At 40.5% G+C, this 12397-nt stretch overlaps 2 protein-coding genes across 3 annotated transcripts; one reads left to right on the plus strand and one right to left on the minus strand.

The window, feature by feature from the left end:
• Positions 1 to 530: 530 nt before the first annotated feature.
• On the plus strand, positions 531 to 1421 carry LOC106081810 (uncharacterized). Of its 2 annotated transcripts, XM_059362852.1 has the most exons (3): positions 531 to 545; positions 618 to 721; positions 800 to 1421. In XM_059362852.1, the coding sequence occupies exons 1-3, from the start codon at positions 531 to 533 to the stop codon at positions 1419 to 1421; spliced, it is 741 nt and encodes a 246-aa protein (XP_059218835.1). The 2 variants fall into 2 exon arrangements, with proteins under 2 accessions (XP_059218835.1, XP_013099476.2); XM_013244022.2 differs by having other exon boundaries at positions 618 to 1421.
• Positions 1422 to 5797: 4376 nt separating this feature from the next.
• LOC106081811 (transcription factor Maf-like) lies at positions 5798 to 6650 on the minus strand. The gene is made up of 2 exons (XM_013244023.2): positions 6636 to 6650; positions 5798 to 6559 (listed from the first exon to the last, which is right to left on the minus strand). The coding sequence occupies exons 1-2, from the start codon at positions 6648 to 6650 to the stop codon at positions 5798 to 5800; spliced, it is 777 nt and encodes a 258-aa protein (XP_013099477.2).
• Between the last annotated feature and the right edge of the window lie 5747 nt (positions 6651 to 12397).

Genomic DNA, 12397 nt, shown 5'->3' on the forward strand with positions numbered 1-12397 from the left:
GATTAAAGGGCTCAATTGTGTAAGGAGATTTTTACATTCTTAGGGTAAGCATCGACCAAGACCCCAACGATTGCTTTCTTAGGTGACATTGAATCATTACAAATCATTTTCGTGAACTGACTATACAGCCTTGCAATATATTATGCATAACAAATTTAAACCCATAAATAAACTATAACGATGCATACTCTAAAAGGTATTTTAAATCCAATGCAAATTATGTAGTTTCCAACGAATGACTCACTCACATGTTGGGGCGTTGCAAAAATCTATGTCAATCACCCGTTTCGCAGTACGCCAAAATTTTAATCGATTAGCAAAACAAACAAACGAACTCTTCTTTTGGATTTTTACAAAAATCATCTTCATAAACTGCTCGATATGGCTAAGACAACTACGTAGTTGGAATTTGAACATAGCTACCAACAAATCAGAGAGATAGTATAAAAGATATGGTGTCAATATGCAAAATGTACACAAATACTTTAGTCTTCAACTAGGAAGAAACACAAAACTCACTAAGAAAAAAGATGCGCGCTTTTATTGTAAGTAGCAAATTAAAAGAAAAACTCATCAAGAAATAGAATGAAATGTGTGATTCGATTTGTTTTACTCAGGCTCTGTGTTTGGTGGCAGTTGCCTGTGCTGACCAATTGGGTTACAATTATCAACCTGTTGGCCACTCTGGCAGTGGATTATCCTTTACACCTGGTGCTGGTGCGTATGTTGGTAACAACGGAGCTGCATATGGTGGCCCCGCTGGAGGATATGGCGGAAACGCTGGTGGTGGATATGTTAGTAACAATGGTGCTGGATATGGCGGAAACACTGGTGGTGGCAGCATCGATGGTGGTTTTGGCAACACTGCTAATGGTGCCAACTACGGCAATAATGGCGGCAATAGTGCTCCTTCTTATTCTGCTCCCGCAGAACTCATTAAGGAGTTTTATAGCTTTTCCGCCCCCGAAGATGATTTTGTCGATCCCCATGCTGCCGAACGTGCTGCTAGTAGCTTGAAACAAGGCCTTCGTGTCATCTTCATCAGGAGTCCCGAAAACAGCGGTCTCGAAAATGCTGCTCTTGCTTTGGCCAAACAAGCTGCTCAACAACAAACTGCCATTTATGTCCTCAACAAACAAGCCGACATTGGTGATTTGGCCAACAGACTCAATGCTCTCGGCAGCAATAACAATGCTAAGCCAGAAGTTCACTTTGTCAAATATCGCACCGCCGAAGATGCTGCCAATGCTCAACGTGCCATCCAAGGCCAATATGATTCCTTGGGAGGGATTTCTCATAACATTAATGGCGGTTTGGCTCCTGTCATAAACTTCGCCTCACAAGCTCCCATTCATACTGCCAATCCACAGGCACCTCAGAATACCTATTTGCCATCCTCAGTATTCCGTTTCCGTTTGTAGGATGGAGCCGTAATGTCTTTAAGGCCATAGAGAGACTAAAGCGTCGTAGCTGTTATAATTTTAGTTTTAATTGAATAGTATTAATAAATTTTGTTGAATATTTTGTAAAATAATTGGTGTAAATACTCATATAAGCTAAAAAAGCAAATCACATAGCATGGAAAGAAGTAACGAGACAGGATTTATACCCTTTAAATTATTGAGGTATACCAACTTCGTGGTATATTCCAAAAATCTTGCATATACATACTTCATATTGATGTAAGCGAGTTAGATATAGCATTCATGTAAACCGATCACCCAATTTGATTTCATTAATCCTTGGAATCCTCAGTTCTAATACAATCCGTCATAAACTTCTGCAATATCCCTCAACTTCTTTGCCAAGTGTGGTTGAAATCTTAAACCGAAAACCTAAATGATTCTACAAGGACTGATTTTTCAAGTTGAAGCATTAACAAAGGCCAGTTTTTATCGGAATTGGATGAAACTTTCGATGACTTCTGTTCTGATCTCAAACATCAATGCCGAGTATGCTCCTAATATGTTCATATAGTTTCTCACGTGCGGTTGGTTATCGTACATTTTTGTCTTTCTTCGCTACTAGATCTAGTGATTAGTAGTTGAAATATGAAGGGGAAGCTGCCAGTCTTAATATAAAACAAGTAAAACGTGCTAGGTTCGGCGGGCCGAATCTTGCGAGCCCACCACCATGGATTCTGCTAAAAATTATATACCAAACTTATATAACATACCAAACTTCTGTCCATCTAGCAAATATTAAAACTTCTAGAAACGCAACAAGGCTAATAGAGAGACTGGTTTATATGGGAGCTATATCATCGGTTATAGACAGATGGCAGAGTTGTGGGAAGTCGTAACAAAACAAAACATTTGTCCATAAACATTCCATTACTGAATAGGGGCAAACTTCTCACTTATCAATGAGTGCAGTCCGATTTAAGTTAAAGCTCAATGATAAGAGGCCTACTGTTTTATAGCCGAGTCCGAACAGAGTGGCGCAGTTTGACAACTCTTTTTAGTTGTAAAACTCAGAGAAGTTTTAGATGGCATAGTACCTCACAAATGTTGCCAGCATTAGGAGGTGAAAACCACCGCTGAAAATGTTTTCTGATGGTCTCGTCAAGATTCGAACCCAGGCGTTCAGCCTCATAGGCGGCCATGCTAACCTCTTCGCTACAGCGGCCTCCAGAACTCCGTAGTCGTAACAGAACACCGCATGCAAAATTTTAGCCAAATTGGACAAAAGTTGCGGCTTGTAAGGGCTCACGAACTCAAATCGGGAGATCGGTTTATATGGGAGCTATATCAGGTTATGGACCAATTTGGACCGTACTTGCCACAGTTATTGGAAAACATAACAGAACACTACATGCAAAGTTTCAGCCAAATCGGCTCAAGAAGTCAAATCGGGCGATCGGCTTATATGGGAGCAATACCAGGTTATAGACCGGCTTGGACCGTACTTGGCACCGTAAAACAACACTACGTGCAAAATTTCAGCCAAATCGGACTAAAATTGTGGCTTCCAGGGGGTCAAGAAGTCAAATCTGGAGATCGGTTTATATGAGAGCTATATCTAAATCTGAACCGATATGGCCCATTTGTAATCCCCAACGATCTACATCGATATTAAGAGTTTTGTTGAAAAGCTAGCCGCTTGAAATTTTCAAGCTATAGATCGATTCAGACCATAGTTAACATGTATGTTGAAGGTCATGGGAGAAGCCGAATTTCAAAATTTCAGCCAAATTGGATATTAACTGCGCCCTCTAGTGGCTCAAGAAGTCAAGATCCCAGATGGGTTTATATGGCAGCTACATCAGGTTATGTATTGATTTGCGCCATACTTGGCACAGTTGGAAGTCATAGCAAAACACCTCATGCAAAATTTCAGCCAAATCGAATGAGAATTGCGCCCTCTAGCGGCTCAAGAAGTCAACATCCAAGATCGGTTTATATGGCAGCTATACCAGATTATTACCCGATTTAAACCGTATTTAGCACAGTTGTTGGAAGTGATACCAAAACACCACGTGCAAAATTTCAGTCAAATATGACGAGAAGTGCGCCCTCTAGTGGCTCAAGAAATCAAGACCCAAGATCGGTTTATATGGCAGCTATTGCAAAACATGAACCGATTTGGCCCATTTACAATCCCAACCGACCTACGCTAATAAGAAGTATTTGTGCAAAATTTCAAGCGGCTAGCTTTACTCCTTCAAAAGTTTGCGTGCTTTCGACTGACAGACGGACGGACATGGCTAGATCGATATAAAATGTCATGACGATCAAGAATATATATATACTTTATGGGTTCTTAGACGCATATTTTGAGGTGTTACAAAACAGAATGACGAAATTAGTATACTCCCATCCAATGGTGGAGGGTATAAAAAGGTTATCAAAAAACTGAAGATGATTCGCCAAAACTATTACTATAAAACTAGGATATTCACAAAGACAACGATATTTTGAAGGCCTTGAAAGATTAGGATCGGTCTATGCACAGTGTGTTGGCAAACAGTACAAAATTCAGCTCTGACTTTAACCAAATGTCCGATGGGCCAATGCCTGTACCGAGTAGCGGTCGCAATCTTAAAAAAAATGTTTGAGGTATCTTTATCAATGTCACAGTAATAGAAGAATGTTGGCAATTTTCGATTTTGAAAAAAAGGGACCCCCACCAAAACAAAATCCTGGCTACGTCCCTGGTTGAGAGTATATAAGATTCGGCCCGGCTGAATTAAGCAAGCTTTTACTTGTTTCAAATGAAAATGTTTCAATCGAAATTATTGGCTTTTATTGCATTTTTCTATTCGTTATCTTCGCTTTTCTCTAAAGAGGCAACGAATACTTAGTGAGTGACGTGAATGGTTCATATTTTTAGTTGAACGCCTTTCATTTCGTTGCTTGGCGTTTAACGCTATAATTAACAAAGTGCGTCAAGAAGCAATTATCAAAAACAATGAATGAATTTAGAGCAACAACAATGTTTGCATTTGTTGAATAAATGCAAGTCAAAAGCTATGAACTGATGTTTGCCTAATAAAAGTAAATGGTTTCGTTCTGTTCTCTGCTCTAGAAACAACAATCACAGCATTCATGCTTTTCTCTTGCCATTCTTAGTAGATGCTGACCCAGTCGTCTTATTCTTTGATTCCATTAACCGTGAAGGAGCTGCTACATTTTAGGTGCTGCTGATGGGCGTCCCTCGCCTTCTTGGCCCTTGTCTTGCTATTACTTCGCAGGTGATCTTCGCTTGACAAGTCAAGTTGCCAGTGCCATCTGCATGGTGAGAGCTCAAGGCCAGTTGCCGACTCTTTTGGAGATGGAGGAAAAGCCAAGCCGGTATCATGAATCTTCGCAGATGACGAGAGTTCCCGTTTCGCATGGTTTGTACTTCCCGAATTTACAGAAGACGAAGTCTTACGAAATCGGATCATCCATCATTCCCGCTGGAACACTCTCCTGACTGAGTCCAATGTATGAGCTATCGTTTTCTTCCTTAGAACACTATTCTTTGTATAGTTTTATTGCAACGCTTGGTTACTGTTCAGCGTCTCAAAGACTTTCAGAACAGGTGTCTCTATTCCTGAGTACAGGTGTCTTTATTTCCCTGCTGTGTGATCGAGAGCAGGGGACTTCTCTTTCAAGCTGAAGGACTGCGGGGCAGGTATTGAACTTTTAAATTTGCTAGGTGCGGACGTACAGCTTGGAAATAATGAGATCACGTCACATAGTGGGATGGAATTGAAACTAGTAAAAAATATGCCGTTTCAGAACGTGGCAAGATAACTCTTTGAAATCTAAAATAATTGAAATCTAAAACTTTCCGTAATTTTTTTTTCATCCTTATCAACACATGGTGGATATGCAACTGCCGTCTACAGTGTTCGGGTGTTTGGGTCTTCACAATCTAAAGCGAGAAATGAATCGGTACAAAAAAGCATGCAGGCTGAACTGAAAGAATTTTACGAGGATGCAGCACAATCTACATATTCAGGCGAATGTGTCAAATGTTAGTCATATCGAGATAAAAACAAATTTTACAAGTTAATCTAAATTAATTTGAACTTCACTTGAATACAGCCGAATAAAAGGCTGAATATATTTTCACAAATAACATGTTTTACCAATGCTATCATTCAAGATCAATATGCAATCAAACATCCAAGACTTATTATACTGTCGTCTTCTTTGGTAGCTACCATATGGTCCCGAAATTGAATAAATGCATACATATCGGCTAATTAAGTTTCCAAATTAACAGTAAATTTATTTCTACTAAATATTAACACAACAAGCAAGCAGACCCTTCGGTCTTGTTTGGTTCAAGTGACTATGAGAGTCATTTACAAACGCTTACGGAATAACGAAGATGGCAAGTAGGAGCTCTGTGGTGTTTGTGGGGTGGCCTCACGTGCTGCAGCTTGAGAAGCAAAGTTGAGAACGGGAGCAACACCACCATTAACACTTTGAGAAGCACCGCCCAAAGATTCATATTGACCTTGGATGGTGCGTTGGGCATTGACAGCGTCTTCAGGGGTGCGGTATTTGACAAAGTGCACCTCGGGTTTGTTGCTGCTGGCGCTGTTGATGGCATTGAGCTTGTTGGCCAAATCTCCGATATCGGTTTGCTTGTTGAGAACATAGATGGCGGTTTCTTGGTTGGCCGCTTGTTTGGCCAAGGCAAGGGCGGCATCTTCGAGACCCTTGTTTTCGGGACCCTTGATGAAGACAACACGTAGACCCTGTTTCACACTGCTGGCAGCTTTTTCGGCGGCATTGGGATCGGCGAATTCACTTTCGTCAGCGGAGAAGGTGATGAATTCCTTTTCGAATTCTGCGGGAGCAGAGGCAGCATCGAAGTTATTACCGGCGCTGACGCCATCATTGCCTGCGCTGAGATCACCACTGCCTCCGCTGAATCCGCCATTGCCTCCGCTAAGTCCACCCATGCCTCCGCCAAGTCCACCATTGCCTCCGCTGAGTGCATCCATGCCGCCGACGAGTCCACCACTACCTCCACTGATTCCACTGCCATCAGCATGTGAGCCTTGGTGATAGTTGTAACCCGATTCTTGGGCACAAGCCACAGCAATCAAGCAGAAAACCTGAAATGAAGACCAATCCAAAAGACATTATGGCGTGTTTTTATGTTAATCCTTCCAGGGTGGAAAGACAACTTACAATGAAACCGCGCATTATGTTTATTAATTTTTAAGAGAATCTTACTATATCAAGTCTAAATTGCTTGTGTTTAATTCATCGGATGCGCCGCAGTCTTTTATATAAATATTTTCGTTGTCATTGTTACATTCAATTTTGGTTGTATATGAACCGGTAGTGCGCCCAAAATAGGTTGTTGTAACATTTTACCAAGTCTACATTATTCACGCCTATTTTCATTTCGAACTATTGATAACCGCACAAATTACATCGATGACTTTAAATTAAGTCACTACGAGATCAAACACATCTCCGAAATGCATACTAATTGCATTTAAAAGATATGCCCAAAAGTTCAACAAACGATTGGGTGAATCATTTGATTTGAATGTTGTTCGAATACATTGGATACAGCGTTTGTCCTTATTGGTGATGTATGTAGTATTTAGAGGAATGTGCCAAATGTAAGTCATATCTATTAGTGTAGTATGCAGTATTTACTTGTAAAGTATGTAGTATTTAGAGGAAAAAACTTTAGATGGATTAAAGATCATCTAGAAATAAAAATCTTCACTAAATCTTACTATTTAACCTGTAAAGACGGGCTAAGCTGACTATATAATACGCTAAACCAACGATTCTTTCAACTAAAGGGTTTTCCAATTGAGACTTGACAACTTTGAATTAAATTTCTGAATGCGTTCTTACACAAATCATCATACTGTCACTCTTAATTTATGCAGTAAACTCAACAAATACGAACGAACAACGGAGTCGTTGACCACTACTTTAAGAGCGAAATCAAAACATAATAACCCTCAGTGACGAAGCTCAGTTTTAGCTTAATGGGTTCGTCAAAATGCAAAAAAATTGTTGGCAGGTGAAAATCCACATGTCCTTCTTGAATCAACACTTCATCCAAGAAATATCATTGTGTAGTGCGGTTTGCATGCCGGCGGCGTCATTAAGCCATACTTCTTCGTCGATAATGTCAATCGTCACGTTACCGTGAATGTACAACGCTGCCGCACCATGCTTATTGTTTATTTTTGGCCTGAATTGGAAGATATGGACCTGGACGACTTGTGGTTTCGACAGAACGGTGCCACAAGCCACGTTACAATCGATTTATTGAAGAGTAAATTTGATGAGTAAGAGTAAGTTATCTCAAGAAATGGCCCAGTCTTCGCCGACCCGATTGTGCGATTTGAGGCCTCTAAGCATATTTTCTTTGGGGCTACGTCAAGTCAATGGTCATTGGAAACAACATTTCGGCTGAAATGTATGGCCGAGACATCGAAAATCAGGTCTAACGTATTGACGAAGTCGAGTTCTATCAAAGACTATCAGAAAAAAATTTCAGCGGTGCTTTTCCCCTCCTAATGCTGGCAACATTTGTGAGGTACTATGCCATGTAAAACTTCTCTCCAAAAAGGTGTCGCACGCCGTTGGGACTCGGCTATGAAAAGGAGGTCCCTATCAACTTAAATCGGAATCCACTCATTGATATGTGAGAAGTTTGAACCAATCAGACTCATGAACGTTTCGTCTTCTGATTACATTGGAACAAGATAAGGAAAATGCTTCTATTTCCTACCGCTGATACATCCATATCGTCTTAAAAAGTCCAAAAACCAAGTCCAATTCAGAGAAATCCTTAAAGAACTTAGAACCTAAAGTGTAAAGCCTTCCGCCTGCCGGTGCGGGAGACACATACAGTCTAGATTGCATCCCCTCTTCAGAATCTTCAGCATAAAGGATGACAGACCAATAGGAGGAACATATTTCACCTCGCGTGGTACGGTTTCCCTGCTTTCCCTGTTTCGGATTGAAATGACCTTTGTATCTCTGCACCCCATAAATATGTATGACATGTCGATACAAACAGAGTATATCTCCCTAAGCCAAGGAGCCATTCTATCGGACACAGCTTATATTCAACCGGTGATATATCTTCAGAGTCTAATTAAAGAAGTCAAAACTTTTTATTGCCCAAAGGATTTTTGACTCTAACACAATATCCCCAACAACTTCCGTCGAGTGCATATCAGTGACAACTTCTTATATCTCCACCTTGTACGTTGGAGAGTTTCTCGAAAAATCAGCATCAAAGAGTAGTTCCAAACTTTCTTCACTAGACATTTTTTTATACTTTCTCAGACCTCTAAATGCATCTTTCCGTAGTGGGTTTCAAGGATAGCATCTTCCTAAGCCAAGATTCCTCAGATGCATCCTCCACGGATACATCTGGGGAATTCCACTCTTGATTTGTTCTGAGCCTATATCAGCTAGCCCACGAATGTTCTAAGCTCAGACTTATAGAGGTCCGAGTCGTATGGTGCCCCTGTGGCATTCTCCCAACAAGTTCAGTGGTCTACCTTAGCGGTCGCTGTTTGCCCCTCGGTTTGGCTCTACGACATGTTGACTCAAGCGAGTCATTCACGGCTTTAATGGCCCTTCGAAGATTTCACTTTTTTCAGGTCTAGAGGGCACAGCAATGCAGAATGTATGCCGAAATTTATCCCCAATTCGTATTTTTCCTGTTTACTTCAGATTCCCCATAATATACTTGATAGAAATTCACCCCTTTCGATAATATCGGAAATTCCCCTTATATTGTAATGTGCATTAGCATTATTTCCAACCATGAGAGTGTTTTCCCTGCAAATCCGACTTGCAACTTAAGATTGGAAGGCAGCGTCTCTGAATCGGCTGTCTTATGTCGGAAAGCCAGTCAGTAGCAGGATTTATTAATTTCAAGGCTGGTAGTAGTACCATGCCCCGACGGAAGACAAGGACGAACAGATCAAGAAATAATATGTCTGCTGTCCAGGCCCTGATATTAAAGCCGTTCTGGCTGATTTTAGTGGGAAAATGGGCAAGGAAAATATTCTTTCCCCATCAGTCGGTAAATTAAGCCTACGTGAATAAACTTTCGATAATGGGCTGAGGCTAAAAGACTTCGCTGCGGCAAAGGACACGTTAGTAAGCAGCAACAGATTCCAGCATCGAAAGATTCATACGGTCACATGGCTGTTACCCGATTGAAACACGAGAAACTAAGTTGATTATGTTGTGATAGATGGAGGGCATTCCACTACCGTTCGCCACTCTGATCGATCATACATCTAGATCGGTCCGAGGGGCGAACATTGGTTCGGATCTTTACATTGTTGCAGCAAAGGTTCGCAACCGACTCAGGGAAAACAGCAAGCACAACAGGTGGCTGTATACTTCTCTCGGCTGACCCAATTGCTTGTAGAAAAAACTTTCAGTCTCCATAGTTTAGCAGCGTAATGGCACACCATTTCCCACCCCATGAAAAGACCGGCAACATCCGTACTTGGATAGCAAAAGCCTCCCCTAAGGAACCCTTGGTACGATCATGAGTGTCAAAAACCTAATGAAGCCAAATATATGACAGACATGACAACTTTACAGTCAGTAGCAACGCGCCTGGCCAAGGAGAGGTATTTGGAGAAAGAAAATGAAACGTCTCTTCCGCAAGAAGAGAAAGAGAAAGGAAATGGAAAGTAGATCAGGAGCCAGAATGAAGTCCGAATATTCTGACAACAAATTAAACATCAAATTGATGGCTTTGGTACAGGCAAATCCTCCTTCAGTGGCAAAGAAGGAAATCTAGTAATTGACTCAGACAGGGTGCTGAGGAGGATATGGAAATAACATTTTTCCCAGCTGGTTATATTCAATGATGGTGGCGATGAGTTTCTACCACACAACCAATTGTACAGAATGTGAAGACAAGGTGGATGGTATCAACTCTCACAACGTCCTAAACACTCGAGCAGATTAAGAAAATGGAGAAAGTTTTGAATTTTTACTTTGAGATGGTCGACAACTTTATATAAATGACCGATTTAGTGCCTCAAAGTTTGCAACTTCTAATTTGAAATGGTCGGCAACTTTATCTAAATGACCGATTTAGCGCCTCAAAACTTGTGGCGCTTAGGGTAATTTTTATACCCTCCACCATAGAATGGGGGTATACTAATTTCGTCATTCTGTTTGTAACTACTCGAAATATTCGTGTGAGACCCCATAAAGTATATATATTCTTGATCGTCGTGACATTTTATGTCGATCTAGCCATGTCCGTCCGTCCGTCTGTATGTCGAAAGCACGCTAACTTTTGAAGGAGTAAAGCTAGCCGCTTGAAATTTTGTACAAATAATTTTCATTGGTGTAGGTCGGTTGGGATTGTAAATGGGCCATATCGGTCCATGTTTTGATATAGCTTAGATATAAGCCGATCTTTGTTCTTGACTTCTTTAGTCTCTAGAGGGCGCAATTCTTATCCGATTGGAAAGAAATTTTGCACGACGTGTTTTATTATGATACCCAACAACTGTGCCGAGTATGGTTTAAATCGGTTCTTAACCTGATATAGCTGCCATATAAACCGATCTTGGGACTTGATTTCTTGAGCCTCTAGAGGGCGCAATTCTTACCCGATTGGAATGAAATTTTGCAAGACGTGTTTCGCTATGACTTCCAACAACTGTGCTTAATTAGGTTAAAATCGGTCAACAATCTTATATAAGCTGCCATATAAACCGATCTTGACTTCTTGAGCCACTAGAGGGCGCAATTCTTATCCGATTGTTGTGATATCCAACAACTGTGCCAAGTATGGCTTAAAGCGATCCATAACCTGATATAGCTGCCATATAAATCGATCTTGGGTCTTGACTTCTTGTTTTGTTTGTTTTGGTAATAATTATACCCTACGCCACTATTGTGGTGCAGCGTATTATAAATTTGTGAATTTGTTTGTAACACCCAGAAGGAATAGAGATAGGCCCATTGATAAGTATACCGATCGACTCAGAATCATTATCTGATTCGATTCAGCTGTGTCAGTCTGTCCGTCTGTCCATGTTGTTTTGTGTACAAACTACACGTCGCAATTTTCATCCGATCGTCTTCAAATTTGGTACGGGCATGTTGTTCGACATAGAGACGAAGCCTAAAGAAATTGGAAAAATCGGTTCAGTTTTGGATATAGTTCTCATATATATGTTCGTCAGATTTGCAGTAAGACTGCTATAAAATGGTCATTTTTAAACCGATTCTCTTGATATTTGGTATGAAGGAATTTCTCTTGACTCTCGACATTACTGGTGAATTTCGTGGAAATCGGTTCTGATTTAGATAAAGCTTTCATATATATATCGCTCGATTTTCGCTCCTAGAGCCACTGCAAGCGCATTTATTGACCAATCCTCCCAAAATTTTGTACAGCGCTTTCCTCAAAGACATCCACAATGTCTATAAAGTTTGCTCGAAATAGGTTCAGATTTAGACATAGCTCCAATATATATGTTCGTCGGATTTGCAGTAATATTGCAATAAAATGGTCATGTGTAAACCGATTCTCTTGAAAAATGTTAGGAAGGATTTTCTCTTGACTCTCGACATTACTGGTGAATTTCATGGAAATCGGTTCAGATTTAGATATAGCTGACATATATGTATATCGCCCGATTTTCACTTCTAGGGTCATTGCAATAGCAAATTTTGGATAATTTGCAATAATGTTGTCATTTGTGAACTGTAGATATTATAGTTTGAACATATTTGCTCGAAATGTGATACGGATTGTTTAACAATCTATCTGAAAACATCCTGCGAGGTCCATCAAAATTGTTTCAGAATTAGACATAGCTTGTGTGTAGGGTATTATAAAGTGTAGGTGTAGGGTATTATAAAGTCGGCACCGCCCGATTTTCGCTTTTCCTTACTGGTTTTTAGTTAACAACCCA

This window comes from Stomoxys calcitrans, chromosome 2 (genome assembly GCF_963082655.1).
Source record: "Stomoxys calcitrans chromosome 2, idStoCalc2.1, whole genome shotgun sequence".
Taxonomy (NCBI): domain Eukaryota; kingdom Metazoa; phylum Arthropoda; class Insecta; order Diptera; family Muscidae; genus Stomoxys; species Stomoxys calcitrans.